Here is a 22,195-nt window from a genome sequence, read left to right as displayed (position 1 = left end):
CTACCTTTTTTAATCGACTTACTTCGATTTTATTATTCATGAGCTCCATGTGTATTTCAACATCTTCCTTGAGCTCTATTATTTTGGGCATATATTTATTTTTAAGCCCTTCAATATTTATTAAATCGGACACTGTTTCTACTCTGCTGAGAAACATTTTTAATTTTTTAATTCTTATCAGCTTTCCTTTCCTGGATTTCGATATAAGTTTGCTCGAGGTAATCCTCGAGATTCTTTATGGCACCCTCAAGCCTAGAAAATAGCTCATCCTGGCCAATAATTTTTTTAATTTTTCCCTAGCGGACTTGAATTTTGATAGTATGCTATCGAAATGATTTTTAGTAAAATATTCGTGCTCTACAGCACCAAGTTGAACCAAATGATTATGGTTCGTACAGGCTCTAAGCTCGATGTTTTTAAGTGATTCCCTATCCTCTTCTAAATAAGAATTTTTTGCGAGAAGCGCATCTACATGCCGGGTGGTCTTCTATAATAGCAATTTTTTCTTTTGTCGACATATTGGATTTTTTTTTTTAATTTAAATTATATTTAAGTTATAAAACTAAAAAGTTATAAAACTAAAACACCAAACTTGCCGATGAATATAATTTTTGCTGTTGGTTTGGTGATTTTGTTGTCGCTGCGCTGTTGATGCTGCTTCTTCTTGGGGTGTTGTCACTGCTGCTGGCTGATGTTGCTGTTGAAGCTGTTGTTTCGGCCGATATTGCTTCGGATGTTGCTCGGATGTTGCTTCTGCTTGGGGTGCTTATTGCTGCTTTAGCTGATGTTTCTCTTGATGTTGGTGTCGCTGTGGATGTTGCTTCTGCGTCACTGTTGCTGTTGCTTATGCTAATGTTTTTTTTTATTTTTTCCGATTTAAATTTTTTTTTTTTTTTTAAGTTTGTTTGTCCACAATTTACTCTTCTTTTAAACTTTTACACGTTCACTCTTCTTTTAAACTTTTCCGATGTAGGGCCTCGGATACGCCAACACACAATTTTTATATTTTATATATTTTTATATATATTTTTATTATTACGGTGTCGTTCAAGAAAAAACACGATAGAAGGAAATATTTATTTATTTTTGTTTTTCCATTCTATTCAATTATGCTCATTGCCATTTATATTATTTTATTCTCTGTGTTCCTTACCACTTGGGGGAAACAACAGAGGACTACGATATTTAAACTGGGCTCTTTTTTACCCAGATCGCAGCCTTATTTTTTAGCTACCCTGGGCTGAGAATTTTAATTTGTTTCTACAGCCACTTATAGGTGCCAGTTTTTTAAACCTGAGTCTCTTACCACAGGGGGAAAAACGTCAGGGTGTCTCGATGGACCAAATGTTAAGAGGAGCCCCGTAAATAATCGTGTTACTCCAATGAGTTCCGTTTAAAAACTGTTTTTATTTCTTACACTTCTCTTACAAGAAACATACATGAAAATCTTAAATCTATTTAAAACTACTTATCAACGGATTGCACGCTGACATGCTATGTGACCCTTTCTTAAGTGCTGCAAGTGCACCACATAAATATTTGGTTAGACTGCAGGAGATCGTCTTTCAAACCATGTTGTTAACCACTTATTCCCATGGGTCCGATCTCCTACATTCTATGTTTGGAATTCTTATCGAGTTCAATGCTTGAACAATCGTTTTTAACGGAGCCGGTAGATAAGTGGCCAACGAGTCCCCAGTTTGATCCGTCACCAGAGGTGTTGCAGATGGAAGTAAAAAAGAATGCGGTCGGATTAACCGCAATGGTCTCCACTTCATATTTATTGGAAGTGATAGAAGGATTTTCCTCTCACTTAAAACTGCTAAAAAATAAAAAAATTAGTAGTTCCTTATGATAGTGTACCTTCCTTTTGATAGTGTACCTAAATCCATTTGTCCATGAAGCTTCTCAGGCTGGGCTTGCCTTTTCGTTGTTGCGGGTCGGGGGGCGAGTAGCTAATGCTCCTATTTCGTACGATGCGAAGTTTCCATTATTGTTGACGAAGCGGTCTCAATTTGTCCAGAGTTATCTCCGATACTTGCACGAGTCGAATTTTCATGTGGGTCCACGAGCACTGGTGAGTCTCATGCGACAAAGCGTTTGGATAGTAAACGCGCATTAAGTCTGCAGTCAGATAGTGCGGTCATGCATACGCTGTTTTAAATGCAAGCCTCATCTGATGACTCAAATCATGGGAGATTTACCCTTAGATCTAATCCGTGCATATGTGGCGTGGATTTCTTTGGCCCTATTGAAATGACATTGAAAATTCGAAGTAGGCCACCCTACAAGTCCTACATTTTTGTTTGTTTTGCGTCCAAGGCAGTTCATTTAAAAGTAGTATCTGACTTATCAACTGATTCCTTTTTATTGGCATTTCAAAAGTTCGTTGGGCGCCGAGGATGTCCGCAGATCGTGCACTGCGACAACGCGACGAACTTCGTCGGAGCGATTCGCCACTTCGCGGCACTGCGGCAGCGAATCGATGACGAGGCGGACGAACTGCGACAAAACGCATCAAAAAAAGGATGCGTATTTGCGTTCATACCGCCGCGGGCTCCGGACATGGGCGGACTATGGGAGGCAGGTGTCAAATCTGCAAAGCACCTACACCTACGAGCGGTGGGCAACGCGAGATTGACCGCAGAGGAGCTGCAGACCGTCCTCGTTGCACCGCGGATCCCGGACCAGCAGAGCCTAACGTGCTTGCGGCGATTATAATTATAGTAAACAGCCACTTTTAGTTTTTTCAAAAGTGTGAGGTAAACTAATCTCAGTAAACACATAATAAAGAAAATATAAGATCATAGCCTACATAAAGAACGATGACTTAAAGAAACAAACACTATATCAACAACAAACTGAAACGGCAGCAAGAGCTGCTGACGTGCAATCGATAAAATATTGTAACACGATCCACACTTTTAAATTGTTAATTTCATAATTTTTATGTTTTGCTATATTTCCATGAATTTACCACCTAAGCAATTTACATGTACCAAATTAGCTATAAATATTGAACTTTTATATTAATAAAGTCAGTCTCAGACAAACTTATTCTGAACTCATTTATTTTCCACGTCCAATTTGATTAAATGCAAGATGCGGCAACAAACCAGCAATTGGTTTATGGACCCTTTGCTTCCCTTAATCATTAAAGATTAACATTTTGGTCCCGGCGTGATCCCGCAAGCTCAGGATCACCAATCGAACAGGAACAGAAAGGAACGAATAAAGAATGCAGAATTCAGGAAGACTCCTACTAAAAAAGTATTCATAACAGAGTGACGCTGTCCCCTAATCGTTATATTAAGGGACTACACTTAGTTCATCAAAAAAAGGGTTCAGTTTCTTCGACCACTCTCGGTAGCAAGACAAAGCGCATCCAACTACTAGCACGCTAGCAGCAAATAAATCACTCCCAACGGTCAGAAACGAAAAACTCAAGATGCATCCGGAATTAAAAAAAGGATGTGCAGAATTGAAAATGAAAGGCATCACTTTCTAACGAAACTATCCATTCTCGAAGAGGCTTGGGACAAATTCTTTGAAAATGATGCAAAAATTTAAGTAACGGCCAGGACCGAAAACAACTTCAAGTATGCAGAGGACCTACGGATCAGTTGCGAGGAATATGCGCCACTTTCGAAAGCAACAGTGACAAGCTAATTTCAGGCACGAGTCGGAAGGTAGAGGCTCAAAAACCAGTAGAAAATCAAGTTCAAGAGCAATCCCGTGTCGTTGTCCCCATGGATAAACGATTAGCCGGGTTATGTTGACGCCAAGGAGAACTAGTAGAGTCCGTAAATAGAAACCGTAGACGGTACCTTACCCTCAGGAGACCTATTAAAATCTTTATTAGCTCAAGTCCAAGAAGTCAACTTGACAGACTATGAGAAAGTGGAAAACACAATAGACAGTGCAAGCAGAGGTGCAGAATGCACCTATGCCCTACAGCAAATAAGTTAGCTTATGCTTGCTTACTGATAAGCTTGACATGACTAATAGAGCCTATTTGAGCAGACAATTAGGAACTCAGTAGAGATACAGCCCCTACAAACGATGCTGGAATTCCTAGATCAAAGAATAATTTCAAAAAAGAGTCAAAAAATCAGGCGTGCGCATCTAGTACGTCAGAAAGACATTCACTGTGTTACTATTTCACCGCTCCAAATCACGCGTTATATAAATGTAAATTGTTCTTCTAACAAAGAACAAGGAAGAACAAAGGCTTATATGCGCTGGCTGAAATCCCCATGGAGAGAGTTAACGACTATAGTTGAGTCTAGCTGGGCTCGAAATTTTTCTACCTGTCCATTATTTTCCTGGACCGCTACCTTTGCTGCCGTAGAAAAGTGGTAATTTTTGTTACCGAAAGCTGGGGAATGAAGGCTTGTGGGTTCCAGGTTCAACAGGGTGTTATGCTTTTAGTTGTACTTGAAACAATTCGTGCCATTGCTTTTGGTTGGTATTGAAACAGTTGACACACATTTTTTGTAAATAGTCACATATGGAACCAAAACAGCCCCATTTCTGGCAACAAAATGCCTAAATCATATACCAATCTGATCACGAGGCAACTACCGGTTTGGGTCTGCAACATTCAAAAATGACAGAAAATGTAGATGATTGCTTAACGAGTGCCAAGTAACTTAAAAAACACCAAAGTTATTGGCCGATTCTTATGAAATTTTGTAGACAATTGTGGATAATACGATTTTGGCCAAATGTAACATGTGTGTAAAGTCCCAACCCTATAACGTAACCCTAATGACGCTTTGACATTTCCGATCAATCAGGTATATGGCAGCTATATGATATAATCGTCCGATCCCGGCCTGCCTGCAAACAAAAGAAGGATGTGTGCAAAGTTTCAAGACGGACAGACGGACATGCTTATATAGACAAAGGAGGTGATCAAGAATATATATATATTATATAGATAGTCCATATATATATATATATATATAATAAGAATATATATATATATATATTATAGGGTCGGAGATGTCTGCTTCATTGCATTGTACACTTTTGACCAAAATACCCTCAGCAAGGGTATAAAAACAATATTCGTCACAATGGCGGCGGCTAAGGACACATTTAGATTAGACATATACAACTGTAGGCACCGTAATTCTTTTTACAAATTGCAATGGATTGTTGCGTACATTCTGCGGTTCTGTTGTAAAGCTAACAGAGCGCCAAAAATGCACTATATCTAGGTGATCTAAGCCAAGCACGCACCATTATCATGCGCACGATTCAGCAAAACAGTGGACAAAAGGTTCCCTTGTATCATTGGCTCCCATCTTTGGATCGGATGGGTTAATTCAAGTAGGAGGCTGACTGGAACATTCAAATCAGTCCTATGATGCAAAACATCCAGTTTTGCTCCCCTAAAATTACACAATTGGCCAAAATTATCTTTAAAGAACTACATGAGACCAACATGCATTGACTCAAGAATCATCCCCGTTCGCAATGAATAGATATGTTATTTATTTCTTTAATTTAACACTTTACACTTTAGTTGCGAACCGGCGATGCTGGTCCATCAACCGCACGTGTTAGACTTCAAGAACATAAAGAGATCGCGGGCAGAAATCAATCGTTGACGTCGGCGCTGACGTCGCTGCTACCGACATCGCCTTCGCTCTTCGCCACCGGTTCCCACATCCCTCCTTTTTTTACCAGCTTTAATTTCAATCCTTGGTTCAACCACCAGCTTGGTGGTTCCATCCCGACTGTCTGTGCTGGCTGGTGTTCCGTTTGTTCTGTGTTTGTCATCTCTTCTGGTGGAGTCACATGTACCTGTGGAAAAAAATCTGGATCGGAGCTACTGTCCGACGGGCTCCTTATTGGTATCTTCTTTAAGTGGCTAATATTCCTGATGAAACGTATACCATCTTTTGACACTGTAGCTACGTTTACTTTTCTCTCTATAACATCGTATTCGGTAGGGTCAAGGTTTGGCGTTAGTTTATGTGGGAAGACAACATTTTATTTTAGTACCTTGTCACCTACTTTTATATCAATTTACTTTGCCCCTATCTTTTTATCAGCTGTTTCTTTCCCCTTCTGTTTTGCAATGCAGTCAAATCCTAAACCCCTGGCATCTTATAACGGATCAGCCTATTAAACATTAACTGCGTAAGAGCAGAACCTGTGCTGCTATGTGGGGTTACATTGTACATCAACACAAATTTCTGTATCTCCTCTTTATAGTTATTTTTATGTTGGTATGCTATCTTTAATCGCTTCACTAGCGATCTGTTTATGTTTTCAACCTTACTGTTTGCCTGAGGCCAGTAAGGCGGAGTTCTAATCCGCTCTATGCCACAAACCATGCAATATTCTTTAAACTCACTACTGATGTACTGCCGTCCATTGTCCGTCCGTAAGTAATTGGGAAAACCAAGTCTGATGTCTTCATTCTTCAAAATTTCTTTCATTACATCGATAATGGTCGTTGAAGTTATAGAACGGAGGAATTTAAACTCCATGTATCGCGAGTAATAACGCAGTGTAACAGTGATTTTGAACTTTTGAAGTGACATAGTAGGAATTGTTTATTGGGTCGAGTATATCACAAAACCATGTTTGAAATATTTGTAACACCCTCAAAATCTTGATTTATGGTTAAAAAACCGTTTTTCGGGACTTCTTTGCGCTTAAAAATTCCTGGACGCGTTTTTTTTAACCGATTTCAAAATTTTCGGCGTTTTTCAATAGTTAAATGTTGTAGCTTTTGAAAAAAAAATATATCTTTGATTTTGTTAAACAAAAAGGACAACATTTTTACACCTAAAACTGAAGTTTTCGACTTTTATTCGTATTTTTCGGATTTTGACGCCAGTTTTTCGGTACAATTTACAAAAATTCTGTCATTTTTGTCACATATCAATGTTGTCTCATTAATTCTGAATAAAACGAGACAAATTTCATCAAAAAATAATGAAAATTGGTGAAGTTATAACGCTTTTCCCAAAAAAAGTCAATTCAACCTAGCGAGCGCTCCGGAGTAACAATGTGTATAAGAATAAGAGTATATTGCTTTCATCTGACAAAAATTCTGTCATTTATGCCACATATTAATATTGTCTCATTAATACTGAATAAAACGAGACAAATTTCATTAAAAAATAATACAAATTGTTTAAGTTATAACGCTTTTCCTAAAAAAAGTCAATAAAACCATGGCAGCACTATACGAAGAAGAGCATATTCCTGTCTTATACACACAGGTACTCCGGAGCGCACGCAAGGTTGAATTGAGTTTTTTTTTTGGGAAAAGCGTTATAACTTCACCAATTTTCATTATTTTTTGATGAAATTTGTCTCGTTTTATTCAGAATTAATGACACAACATTGATATGTGGCAAAAATGACAAAATTTTTGTAAATTGTACCGGAAAACTGGCGTCAAAATCCGAAAAACTCGAATAAAAGTCGAAAACTTCAGTTTCAGGTGTAAAAATTTTGTCCTTTTTGTTTAACAAAATCAAAGATACATTTTTTTTTTCAAAAGCTACAAAATTTAACTATTGAAAAACACCGAAAATTTTGAAATCGGTTGAAAAAAACGTGTCCAGGAATTTTAAAGCGCAAAGAATTCCCGAAAAACGGTTTTTTAACCATAAATCAAGATTTTGAGGGTCTTACAAATATTTCAAACATGGTTTTGTGATATACTCGACCCAATAAACAATTCCTACTATGTCACTTCAAAAGTTCATTCACTTTTTTTTTTTTTGTAACACTGTGTAATCTATGAAAACGAGTACGAATTCGCCATTTAGCAAGGGACCCAATAAATCGGAAACCACGCATATCCAAGGACCCGTTGGAAACGGTGTTCTACTCATCGGTGCTGGATTGTTGTCTTGTGAGACTAGAAGGGAATCTCTGCGAGACTTTACAAACTTTTCAGCCGCACGATCTATGCCAGGCCACCAAACTTTGGAGCGAAGCCAACGCTTCATTGCGGATTCGCCTGGATGGCCTTCATGGGCTAGTTTTAGGACTTTTTCCCGCAGAGAAGTCGGAATAATTAAACGGTTTCCTCTCAGTAGGATATATAATTATCTCAGTATACGAAAATTGCTATATTCGGGTCTTGACTCGAAATCCTTGTCGATGATATGTTACACAGACGAGACAAAGTGTCTGAGATGTTTGACCTTCCCAGCTTTATAAATAACTTTGAATTTACAAGTCTGCAGTCGCAGAAGCCACATGCGAGCTGGTGGTTTTGATGATCGCTTAAATATTGTCTCGAGCGGCTTGTGGTCGGTTACCAACTCAAACTCTAAACCGGCTAAGTAGTAATAACAATTTTCTACCGCCCATACCAGTGACAAGCTTTCTTTTTCGTTTTGTGAGTACCGCTTCTCCACATCAGACAATCTTCGGCTGGCAAAATAAATGATCTGGGGTTCGCTTCCTTCTGTGAATTGTAGCAGTACTGCTTCCAGCGCTACCGGGCTTGCATCTGCAATCAGACGTGTTCGATGTTTTACATTAAAGTATGAAAGTCAGACGAGTTTTCAAATCTTTGAACGCTTCTTTCTCTTTGGGGCCGCAGACATTTTTAGCGTCTTTTCCCAACAAATTCCTCTCCGGCTACATCCGGAATAAACTTCCCGACGTAAGTGACCAGACCTAGGAAGCTTCTCGTCTCCTCCTTATTTCTCGGGACTCGGAACGAAGTGATAACATATACTTTCTCGGGATCGACACTGATTCCCTTGTCTGATAGAATGTGGCATAGAAATCTTAGCCGGTGTGTTTTCCAAACCTATTTTGAGCCATTCAGTACCACATTATTATTCTTGAATATTTCCCGGACTTTCCTGGTCTCATTATGCTCATCTTCATTTGATCTAAAAATGATGACATAATCTAAATAATTAAGAACGTTAGGGCATGGTGACAATAACTCTTCAAGCCGTCGTTGGAATATCTCGGGGCCTGAATTTATTCCGAACATTAATCGTTTGTAGCGGAACAAACCCCTTGGGGTTATAAATGTTGTTATCTGTCGGCTTTCCTCATCCAGTTCTAATTGATGATATAAATCTTTCAAATCTAGCCTTGAAAAGTATGTAGCATCTTTCAACTTTGTCATAAACGATTCAAAAGTAGGCAGTGGGTAGTGTTCCCTCATCACCGCTCCATTGGCCATCCGCATCCAACCACAACCGGATGTAGCCATTTCTTTTTAAAAGCTATTACGATAGGCGAGCTTCAAGGGCTGTGACCGACCACTGGCTCTATTATGTCACTGGTTAGAGGCTCCTGTAGTTTAGACAGTCCCGTTGCTTCGATGGCAGCCGGTATACGTCTCATTGGCTGTTGTATGGGCCTAATGCTAGGGCCTCAATTAATATCTTGACTGTTACTCCTTTCCACTTGAGAATTGGAGTAATGCACTCAGCTCGGCTAACCTGTAATCCCAATGCTAAGACGTTCTATTGAATCGCTGTTTCTCGTCCCAGTAACGATTGTTTTCCACTTTTATTTACATAAAATGAAGCAATGATCTCTTTATCTGGGCCTGTTAATATGGGAGCAATTGTTTTGATGCATAACCCCGAAATTGTCTCTCCGAGTTGGATCTGATGTTGAAAACTTCGGCTTTGTTTACTTTCATTGATAACCATTCAGCTTGGCTAATCAGATTAAAACGCGAGCCTGAGTCAATAAAAAGGGGCAAAAGCTGCCCTCCTATTGAACACTCTATCAGTTCATCACTTTCATCATCGCTGAAAATCCGGAATCATTCTTCCTTGGTCGGTTTTATTCCGGAAGAAGCGCATTCATCTTGCGCTTGCCGCACATTTATCCGTGATCGCTTTGTGCCACCGTTGTTTGGCTGTGTGGACTTGCGTTTGAGATTCGTTCTTCATTTGCGGGCGAAAAGCCCGAACCGCAAGCATTTGTTGTATTTTACTTGTCACGCAGGGCAGGTCAAATTATCTTCAGAGTGACCCATTCGACCACATTTACCGCATTCTGTACCCTTAATCGGTTTTGGAAATGGTATTTTATTTATTGTTATCTCTTTCCAACTTAGAAATCATTGATTGTGATTGCTTAAGGGGGCGTTTCAGAGGCTGAAAAATAGCAGATTTTTGCGATTTTTTTTTTTTATGTCTGAGTAAATATATCAATTCCATTTTTTTACACGATTAATGGCTATATTTGGAGAGTATCTAGGAATTTTTATTTTTAAGAAATAATTATAATTTATCCCGTGACGGGCAGTCGGCCGGAGTCGCTTCCAAAAATTGGTCTCTTGCGGTGCGTAAAGTCTGGCCTTACAGTGTTATCGGAAATAAAAAAATTGAATTGATTTACTTAAAATATTAGTTTCTTGTGCGGATGAACGAAACCATTTTGAAAAATATGCGATTTTGAATTTTTGGCGCGGTTGTAAAGTCGGAGGTACCATTTTTACATAAAAATCCGCCCATTATTGCCGGTAAAAATGGTAAAAAAAAAAATTAAAAAAAAAAAGCGTTCGTTCATCCGCAAGTATTTATTGTATTAAAGATGTGTGCAAAATTTTATTTAGATCCGAGCATTACTTTTTGAGTTACGTTACGCACCGACTTGAAAAAGTTGTTTTGAGAAAAACGCGTCTAAAGTTTTAAAAGCAATGGAAAGTATATGGAGAGAAAGAAACTAGAAAATCGGTATCTCAGCAAGTTTTAGTCCGATCGACATGAAACTTTCACAGGATATTCCTAAGATAATGTTCTATTATATAAAAAATTTCTGAAAAAAAATTTTTTTTGAAGCCTCAAACCATCCTGCCCCCTTAATAATTTCTTCTTCTACTCTACAAGCTTCAGCCAAGGTCTGATCTATGCTCTTTCTCTAGTAGCTTCAGGTCTATGATTTTATCATTTAACAGATCTCTTCAATTTCGGCCTTAGTAGAGCCGAAATTGCATTTCTACATTTTCTGATGTAACCATTTTACAAAATTCTTACCTTCCAAAGGAGAAAGGTTCCTAAAAATATGCCGTTCGAAGGTTGAGTTTTTTTTCGGTGAGAAATAATCATTTAGCTTTTCCACCAGCACCAAAAAAACCTCGACTTCTTTGTTATTAACCGGGTCTACCAAAGCATCGGATAAGGAGAAAGCAACCGTTTGCAATTGCACGCCTCCCAAAAGAAGCAACTTATTTTTTTTCCTGGTAGGTGTTTCAATCTCTTCAGCATCGATATATATTAGAAATGCGCGAATCTATCTTTCCCACTCGTTTCGTAACAGTGATTTTTCAATGGTTTCACACAGGAAAGGTTTGATTAAATTCTTACCCATTTCCCTTTGTCTTCGAATTTTGCAAGTGAAACGAAAACCAAAATTTCATGTATTCATTATTTCGGCAAACTGCTACTGACTATGTCAGCTTATTACAAGGCTAACTGCCTTTGTACAAACAGATTAATTCTCTATTTAATAGGGTTTTTTGTTTTCTTTCAACTTACAACGTACTGTTGCCCAGTTAAGGATTTTATTTATTTCTGTTTTCATCAATAATTTTCTTGACGTGCAACAAACTACTCAGTTACTTTTTCGCTTATGTGTCTCAGTAATTTTTTCTTTTCTTTTTTTTTTTAAATCGTGATGATTCTCTTGACTTGCAAACAACTGTTACTCAGTCACTTAGTTATTTTGAATAGTGAGCAACTCTCTCCTTGCCCTCTCTCTTTATTAGAATCGTTTAGCTTACCACTCTTAAGGTGAGCATTTACCACATGTTGTTGTTGGTAGGGCACAATTAGAGCAGAAGAACAAGTAGAACCCAAGAAGAGAGAGAAAGAAAGAAAATTAAAACAACACATGCATTTGTACCGTAATATCACTAAATTACGTTTTGCAAATATATGTATTTAATTTAAATATTGGTTATTGCTTTTTTTTGTTTGTTAATTTGTAGTTTTAGCGCGTCGTCAATGTATCGACCCAAGAATCACTCCCGTTCGCAATGAATAGACATGTTATTTATTTCTTTAATTTGACACTTTACCCTTTATTTGCGGATTGGCGATGCTGATGCAAGAAGCATCGTACACAACGGCGTGCGATGTACCAGATTCAAGCCCAAATTAACGATCTCCCAACAAATGCCTATTTGGCCGCTCTCCGCCGGTTCCAGACCATTCATCGCGATAATGGAACGAATCGTAGTTCAACATTGCAACAAAAGAGAATTTATTCTAATTTATTCCCCCATCATTCGGTGGCCTTTGGGAAGCTGCGGTGAAGTCCACAAAACGGCTGCTTGTATTACGGCGGCTTTGACGTTTTAAGAACTCAACACGGTGGTCGTTTAAGGTGGGGGCGATCCTCAATTCACACCCTATCACTCCCATGTCGTAAGATCGAATATTTGTTTCAATCACTTAACGGCACAGAATGTAGATAGGTGATGCAAATTCCAGTTATTTATTAACAAGACTGGAACAGAATGTCACAGCAATCATGTGCACTCCAGCATGGTATGGTTAAGGACTCATCAATGTAACCAATGGATCTTCACTACCAAGGACTCAATGGAACTTCATGCAATGGAGTTTACAACATGCAACATAAAGGTGACTGGTATGCAGAATTTGCCCACCGGTTGCACAGCCCGCAATGTTAATATAAGCTTGTCTACTTTCGGCACTATGACCACTGAAGTACAAACTTCGTTTAGTCGATTGAATTCAGTCGAGGGTTGAACACCACTTAAATGGCCGGGAAGAATGTTAGGTCATAAGCATTATAATAAGCATGAGAATAAATAAAATTAAACATGAGACTCTTATTTAATTGAAGAAAATATTGTTTAACTAGTTTTCCTTACCAAAATAAAAACATTGTATCATATACTTATTTTGAATAAGAAAAAATAATTCTTCCATAAGAAAATGTTTAGGGAAAAAATCATAGCAGCACAAAAATAAATGTAAATGCCTTTAGGTCGGCTGTTGGACTTATGCTTCGTTTCTGATCCTGATGGAATTACTCTTTTCAGAACTTTGCCCCTTTCTAACCCTGAGGATCCATATCATCCCACTCTTGAGGTTTCAATCGAAAAAAATTGCATAATTGACCTTAAGTCTACACTTAAATCTCATAAAGTTCGTTTCTTTCGTAAGGCTGACTTTATGAAATTAAATAAGTTAATTTCGGAATTTGATTGGTCTAATTTACTGGCATGCGAGGATTTAAACATCGCTTTACAAAAATTTTATTATACTTTAAACATTTTTCGACGTCTGCGCCACGGCACGCCTTGGTATACAAGGTACATCATAAATTTATGGAACAGTATGAGTAGACTTTTAAATAAACATAGAGTATCTGGCTGTACAGTTAGTTATTCAGGATACTTAGTAGCTCGGTCCAATTTCACCGTGCATAACGCAAAATAAAAATATTGAAAACCTGATTTGAAACGCGTGAATTTAGTCGGCTGCTATGTTGTAGGAGTTACATTCACCGCTGCCGGATTCAGTTTACTCAGGATCCCAAGAAATTTTATAACACTTATAACACTAAGCGTAAACATGAATCCCCCACTGCTTCCGTTTGAGAACTCTTATGCGAACCCTGATCAGGCAATGACCGATCTCTTTGCACAGTTTTTTCAAACTAAATATTCACCAAGCAGCAGTTCAGCTCAGCCTTACACCTTTAATATCCAATCAGCCAACCTTATATTTTGCCCATCTTTCGATCAAAGTGGTGTGTTACCGGTATCTTCTTAAGGTCAAGACCATGTATTTGCCAAGCCCTGATGGAGTACCAGGCTGTGTTCTGAAGAACTGCGCCGAGGCTATGTGCAAATCGCTCGTTAAACTCTTTAATCTATCGCTGGAAACTTCGATCTTTCCCCCAGAAGGAAGGAATCTTTCATTATTCCGCTGCTTAAAAAAGAGGAAAGGGAAATCTCTAAATTGTCAGCAATTCCAAAGCTTATTGAAAAACTTATCACTCCACACTTACAACACCTATGTAGTTCAATAATAACTCCGTTATTATTGTAGCATGGCTTCATGGAGCGCCCCTTCACCACTACCAACTTATTGCAGCTAACATCTTTTATCACGGATGGATTCCGGAATGGCTTACAAATAGACGTCATTAACACTGACTTCAGTAAAGCATTTGACCATTCGCTTCTTATAAGTAAGCTCAATCTTTTGAGATTCCCAACCGATCTTCTTATCTGGATTTCGAGCTACTTATCTGGGAGAACCCAACGTGTCTTCTTTGAAGATGTTACTTCGCGTTTTTTCCGCGCCACATCTGGGGTGCTCCAAGGAAGCCATCTTGGACCCTTAGTTTTTACGTTTATAAACGACTTGCCCCTTGCCTTAACTAATTCACTTGTACTTATCGTACTTCGATGTACTTCGATTCAGAAACTCTCTTCTATTAGAGTCCCTTCTAAACTCTCTTCTATCTTCTAGTTGGAGGAAATTCAACAGGGTCGTATTGGACAGGTCATTTAAGGACGTCAATGGAGTGGCACATAATGACATATTACACATTGGCCCTAGTATCCAGTGAGATTTATTTGCCGTATGCCGTTTTCCCTACGCTCCAGAATGTTTAGATAAGTATTCTCCGCAGATATTTGTAAGATGTTTATGTAGAATTTATGTCACACGCCAAATTGGAATTCGAAAAGTGGGTGTCCAATTCATCACATATCTATATAATCACATATCGCTATAACTTCAGCACCGGTCCTTAGTGTCACTCGGTACATTTCGGAACAAAAAAAAAATCCATTTCCAAATCCGGCTTTCTAATGCCCAATTTCCCGGCATTATCGGACCAGATCTTCTGAGTCTTTCTTTTTCCTAAGCGCAAGCAGACGGTCAGTCTGGGCATATGTTTCGCTATTTTCTATTTTCTACTATTTTCAAAAGGTCATGGCTATCTAATGTTCCACATAGTTTCAAAAAACTATTTTTTCCCTAACACTTACCTTCAAGAATACTAATGCCCCACGTATAAATTTTATAAAGCTTTAGATTCTTGCGCGTTGGGAAAATGTGGCACCTATTAAATTTTAAAAACATTAAAAATATTCTCTTAAATAAATAAAAATAACTGGGTGTACAATAAATTATTCAAGATACTTAGAAGCTCATAAGATGCTGCACCGGTTATAATATTCTATAACTTATATTTTCCACTGCCTGCAATTACAAAGCTTTTTGCTAAACTAATCACTCCACATTTGCAACACATTTTTCGTTCAATAATATCAACGTGCCAGCATGGCTTTATGAAGCACCGCTCCACCACTACCAACTTATTAGATCAAACATCTTTGGTTATAAAAATATTCCGGAATGGCTTATAAAATAGAAAAATTAACTCGACTTTAGCAAAGCATTTGACTCTGTTAACATCTTCTTTTAGGTAAACTCTGTATGCCCAGCTGATCTCCTAATTTTGACTTCAAGTTATTATCTGGAAGAACCCAACGTGTTCTTTTAAAGACACTCACGCCTAGTTCGCGTCACAACTGGTATGGAACATTGATTGAGTAGACATAATGATTGAAACGAAGAGAAATTTGAAATCACCAAACTTTCATAGTCTTTAGATTTTAAGACTACTCCTCCTCTTTGCGACCGACCCTAGTCTAAAAATGACCTATCTGGAAAAAGTTTGGAACTTAAGATCTCCGGTTTTTATCTAGTTTCACTCAAGATTATAACATGTTCATCAGATTTCTTCCAACTCTTATAGCGGCATTTGATTTGGCTTTGATATAATTTCCGAGGTATCATGGGAAAGCCGTGAGACAAATATGTATATGACTTTAATATTTTTCCCGTTCCTGCTCTTGGGGTGGTAAAGGAAATAATTGCATGATGGATTAGGTTTTCCAGCGATCTGGAGCGATCCTGTGATCTGGTTTCATGGAGCTGAAACATCCCCAGTATCAGATTCATTACGCTTATGAGACTCACTCAAAAGTTGAAAGCTGTTGAATTGAGAACTCATAAGCTCCCCCTTAATATGCCAAACCAAACTTGCGCGTTTAATCCGAAAAAAACAAAAATTATGAACAAAGGAAGGAGCCCCTGCTAGATCAAGCATTTTTGTGAAACTGCTACCAACGTCAAATGTCAAGAAGGCCTCGCAGTCCTCTTCAAGGATACCCGCCAATAAGGCCGTATGGTTGAAAAACAACTTTCTCAAGCGAAACGTTGTATAGGATTCCTGTAATTTAATACCTTAAACTGAAAACCATTTTTAGTGGATTTGAAATCACACATAACATCATGATAATAAAAATCCCGCCGAAATATCTGGGATTTCAATGGAAGACCAGTAATTCCATCCTTAGCAAGCTGACGCCTTACTTCGGAAGGATACTTATACATACGTCAAGAGTTTACAAATGAGAGAATGCACAGTCAAGCTTTTTCTCGCATTACGTTTGGTAGACACAGTTTTCGATTGCTGCAGAAGCACATCGATCCGGTATAAATGCAATAATTTTCAATTTGGTTTGTGCTGCACTGAATAAGGCACACATTTGAGAATTATTGTGAATCGATTAAATTATCCTTTTGGAAATTTGTTCAGAATTGAAATTATGCAATTTTGTGCACAGTGGCGTCACACTGCGACTTGCTAAAACAGGCAGGCTTTCCCCGTTGCTTGGACGACTATAAAGATTTAAAATTTAAAAAATTGTAAGAACTGTTGCCAAATGTTTATATTATAGATATATTTAAGATAACCATTGCGCCGCTGTGCCTTCCAAAGATTTACTTAACGCTAGAGTGCTTTCACCTTATGGTTTTTCTCGTAAGATGTCGACCGTAGCGCATCACTGCGTGGCATCCTCGCCAGCAACGTCCGGATTGTATTTTCGGCAGGCATACCTCGTTTGTTTGTTGCAACTCATTCGCTGGCATCTGTAGCCTCTCATCCAGTTCCAGAAAGTTCTGGTTTTGTTGTTCTAACTGCGCGAATACAACCCTAGAAGAAGTTTGTTTAGGGCCGAATCCTACTTCTGATGTCAGAGAATTGAAGACTTCTCCATGCATGTTCTTATTAGTCGCTTTATCGATTGCTTGTTGTTGTTCCATATTGTGTCCTGGCTGATGCAGGGAGTCTTGGTTGCCTTTGTTGCTCATAATAGTTAACCACTTAGCAGTCCTCAACTGTACACCACGCTAAAGCTCGGAAGGCGCGAAGAGAGACATCAAATCTAACAACGCCACACACAGCCTCAGCTGGCAAACTAAGTCCCCATCATACCAGTCCGACCCATGGTCAAACCTTAAAGTCTCATGCCTAACGAGGTACTGAATTACATATATACACAGCTGGCCAAATAATAAGTACACGCTCATAAGATTTCTTCTATGTCACGTAAATCTTTTTTGATAACCGTAACGAACCAATTCTAATTTCTTCTAGTTTTCTGGCATAATGTTGATTATAAAAATACTTAACATAAGAATATTTCACGAAATCTGTAGAATTTATTGTCGATTAAACCTAAAAAACATAAAAAAGGGTTGGTCAAAAAAATAAGTACAGCAATTCTTCAACGCCTCTAACTTAAAAATAAAAAACATTTTCTCAATTTTTTTCTTTTTATAGTAATCTTATGCTAATACCCAGTATATCCCCCCATATTTTGTATAACTTTTGTTATCCGTTTCGGCATGCTGGGCATTTAATTTACGGCACGTCTCCAAACAACTCTCGTACCTTGTCTTTGCTGCAATTCTTCTATATTTTGAAATTTGTTTGTGCCAATCCGACGATTAAGCTCTCCCCATAGGTTTTCTATTGGGTTTAAGTCTGCAGTTTGACTTGGCCACTTCATAATGTCCACCTTGTTTTCGGTGAACTAAGCCTTGACCAGCTTTGATGTGTGTTTTGGGTCGTTGTCCTGTAGAAAGACCCAACTCAAGGGCATGTCTTCCTCAGCATAATGTCAGACAATATATTTTTATACCCAAATCGGATCATAGTATCGGTAATCCGATGAATCGGGACGACTCCATGCAAAGAAAAGCAGTCCCAAATCATAATGTTTCCGCTTCCATGTTTAACGGTCTATTTCGAGTACCGGGCGTCGAATTCTTTGCCTTTGGGTCGTCGTACATTCTTTCTGGAGTCGTTACCAAATAGATTTATTTTTGTTTCGTCGCTCCATAGGACATTATTCCACTTTTTGGAACCCTCTGTTCCAGATCATGCCAAATGATTTTGGGCTAACTGTTTCCTCATCTTTAAATTATTCCCTCGAAGGAGAGTAACTTTTCTGGCTATGCGTCGTTGTAAGCCAGCATTAGTAAGTCTTCGACGAACTGATCTAGACGATATTTCATGGTCAATATGAGCAGCAATGGATGAGCAGTAAAAACTTAGGATTCGGGTGTCGGTCGTTTGACAGGATTTCTTCTTCCGACCTCGAGTTTCGAATTGAACCTTGAATGACTGCCCAAGTCTTTTAGCGATTTCCCGAAGATTTTATCCTTCCTTTTGCAGAATTAAAGCTATTTTTCTTTTTTCTGAAGTACAACTCTTTTTTTTGCCCAACTATAGAATTTTTTTTTCCTGGGATATACTTAAATATGCTAGGAAATAATAAAAACCAACATATCTTAACTCGAATCTAGCTTTAATCCTTTAAAATTTATCAAATACACAGGTGTACTTATTATTTTGACCAGACCAAAATCGCCCACCCAGCAGAAAATTAAGCTTAGTATTGAATACACGAGGTTCCCATATTTCATTCTTGTTTTAGAAATTGTGTAACATTGTATCTTATCAATATAAAAAAAATGGCGGGTGTGCATTGCATAAAAATCGAGTTATATCGAAAAAAATAAACACTATATCTGTGTACTTATTATTTTGGTCAGCTGTGTACATGCATACATTTTTCCGATCCTTATAAGAAATTTGCCATCAAATCAATTTTCTAATAAAAAGGTTGTGGGTTTCTAAAATTCAAGGTTGTAGCATTTCCGATCGTTCAGTTATATGGCAGCTATAGGAGACAGTCGGACGATCCTTATGAAATATGGCAGAGAGGATTACTTTTCCCAAAATGAAGTCTGTGCCAAGTCCCATCTTAAGAGTTGTTGTGAACAAAATGTTTTTGGCAAATAAAACATGTGTAAAAAGTCCCAACCCTCTAACTTAATAAACACCATAGTTATGGCATTTCCTATCAATCAGTTATATGGCAGCTATAGGATATAGTCGACCGATCCCGGCCGTTTCGACTTATATACTGCCTGCAAACAAAATAAGCTTGTGTGCGAAGTTTCAACTCGATAGCTTTAAAAGAGACAAGTTTGCGTAGAAACAGACAGACAGACGGACATGCTCATATCGACTCAGTAGTTGATCCTGATCAAGCATATAATACTTTATAGGGTCGGAGATTTCTCCTTCACTGCGTAGCACACTTTTGACCAAAATTATAATTTATACAGGGCTTTTAAAACCTAAAAATTGTTAATTTCTAAGTAAATATACATTGCTTCAAATCTTCAATAAATTCAATAAATTTTGGCCTCTCACTCTGGCCAATCCTATGCTGCCGAGGTTCATTTCCTTCAAGACGTTAAAATACCTTCTACTTCCAGAAGTTAAGTTCCATAAAAATATTACATAATTGATCATACTTGATTCCTATTAAAATAGGAAAATTACCCTTGATGCACATCAATTACGCGACATTTTGTTGCTGCTCTCAGCCAACGTAAAAACAAAAATTTAAGATGGAAATAATATTGCTCATTAAATAATGAGCAATAGTACCTCAAATGACCATGAATTGTAAAATTAAGATAACTAATACTTTGTTTTCAACATTTTAAATTTTTTCTAAATTAAAAATCCCACTAAAAAAAAAAGTCGCATGCGAGATGAAAATTTTCTAACTCCTCTTTTTTTGGAGCACTTGCTTTGAAAAGAGAACCAATCTCCTCGGTTTCTGTTTTCATGCAGAAAAATAGGCATGTCAGGTGACTGGAAAATTCTGCTTTCACCGAAAAGTCTGACATGTAGTATTCCGCCATGGGCTTTAAATACGCATGATCTGTGCGGTGCGAATGTGCGGTAACGAATGCTCACCAGAGTAGTAAGTATGCATATTTCTGTGCATTGCACGAGACCTTTACGTTTGTGTGCCTTTTTTTTTAGATCAGGTGCTCTAGATCAGGTGATATTTTCCACTCGATAGATTTTTAGAAATGTTATAGACATTTATATTCTGATTCCTCCAGTGCACTGGGTTCTTCGTTTTTTTTCTGTGCTCTTAATTATTTTGCAAAGATTAAATATACATTATTAGTTCGGCAAGCTCAGATGGTAACTTAAAATTAAATATACTCCATAATACACAGATAACACAGGCCAACAGTAAAAAATCGCCACGCATTATTTCACCTGCTCCATAACCTTTAAGCTCCCCTGAACCAATGTCCAGAACAAACATAGGTTCTATCACCCACAGTTTCCGCGGTACACCTAAGAGAAGAAATTGATCAAATTTTACCATATATTGGATTATGTAGGACGTGTAATGGCGATTAACATTATGTTTCTAGTACATATCATTTTTAAAATGTATGTGTATCAACTAAAATTAAAAAATGGTATCTGGCAGTTACCATATCTTTGGAATACTCACCCAAAGTTTAAATCTCAGATTTTCTACATTAATTTTTGGTCTTCTATGATGTTTTTCCTAACATTTTTCTATGGAAGATTTTTATTTTCTTATTGAAATCAGTAGATCATACTATGTTCTAATTTTGGATTAAGGGGAAAACTCGAAACAATTTTATTAAATTTATTATAGTTTGTTAAACTATATTTTCGTCAATTAAATTGGATTTTAATCTCATATTTTCAAAAAGTCAAGGCTATCTTAAACTGTTTCTATGTTCAAAACGTATCTATTGCAGGTTCAGCTTGTTTAGTAAAGCTTTACAGAAATTGTAGATAGCCATGACTTTTTGAAAATATGAAAAACATACGTAAATGGTTGGGTAAAAATCATAGAAGACCAAAAATTAATATCGGAGATTTCAACTTTGGATGAGTATCCAAATATATGGTAACTGCTATATAACGTTTTTTAATTTTAGTTTGTACACATACATTTCAAAAATGATATGTACTAGAAACATAATGGTCATCGCCATTACACGGCCTACATAATTCAATAAATGGTAAAATTTGATCAATTTCTTCTCTTAAGTGTACAGCGGAAACTGTGGGTGATAGAACCTATGTTTGTTCTGGACTTTGGTTCAGGGGAGCCTAAAGGTTATAGAGCAGGTAAAATTATGCGTGGAGGAAAAAAAAGTTGGAAATTGACATTACGAAAACAATTCACAGAACAAACACGTAACAACGATCACAAATCGGGTTCTACAAATTATATTTGACATTTCATAATTAATATTTTTCATTTTGATTGGTTAAAATTGGTGCTCTTATTACAAAAAGCGGAAATTTTAAAGTCTGTGTAAAGTCCGTATTATTTAAGGATATACTGAAGTGGTGTAATATATTTAATACTTATAAGTAACTACTCTATTTAATATTATAAATAACTTACCATCAGCCCTTAGATAATCATTTAAAATTTGAAACAAAGGAAATGAGTCCCATGTATCAGGAGCCTGGTCAGATAAAACTCGATCCATATCAACAGCAAAAAGGGACCAAAATATTTCCGCGTGTTCAACTAGTAAGTCACTAAACCAAGCAAATGCCTAAACGAAATTTTATGGTTATTAAAGTTAAAGATATAGTTATATATAAGATGAAACAAAAGACTTAGATGTATACATTGGCTCATATGGCACATACATGTATGTATGTATATCAACAATATAACAGGTAATGCAAGAAATTAAATATTTGGCACCTTTTCAACTTTCAATAGCTTATCTTGAAAATTTATTAAAAAATTAATGGCAAAAATAATATTCAATGTTAGCATTAGCGTTTTTATACCATTGCAGAGGGTATTATAATTTTGGTGCAAGGGTATATCAACTTTAGCTCCTCCCAAAATTATTTTCCTTTCTTGGTCAAAATAATATTATGTAAATATTTTATTAATAACATATTAAATATTATAACGTATAAAATATTTGATAAAAAT

General features: G+C 37.3%; 1 protein-coding gene across 7 annotated transcripts in view; it reads right to left on the bottom strand.

The window, feature by feature from the left end:
- The window catches only part of LOC6501769 (calcium-dependent secretion activator), a 338,872-nt gene that overhangs the window by 96,432 nt on the left and 220,245 nt on the right, over positions 1–22,195 (bottom strand). For 6 of the 7 annotated variants that reach the window (XM_014903838.3, XM_014903839.3, XM_014903840.3 and 3 more), the window contains one exon: positions 21,644–21,800. In XM_014903838.3, the coding sequence (XP_014759324.1) occupies positions 21,644–21,800 (157 nt within the window). Of the gene's footprint in view, positions 1–11,746; positions 11,751–21,643; positions 21,801–22,195 lie in introns of all 7 variants that reach the window. The other variant, XM_001967162.4, reaches the window with a different exon arrangement.

This window comes from Drosophila ananassae (genome assembly GCF_017639315.1).
Source record: "Drosophila ananassae strain 14024-0371.13 chromosome 4 unlocalized genomic scaffold, ASM1763931v2 tig00000061, whole genome shotgun sequence".
Taxonomy (NCBI): domain Eukaryota; kingdom Metazoa; phylum Arthropoda; class Insecta; order Diptera; family Drosophilidae; genus Drosophila; species Drosophila ananassae.
The sequence above is the reverse complement of the archived record's forward strand: the minus strand, read 5'-3'. Positions and strand labels throughout refer to the sequence as shown.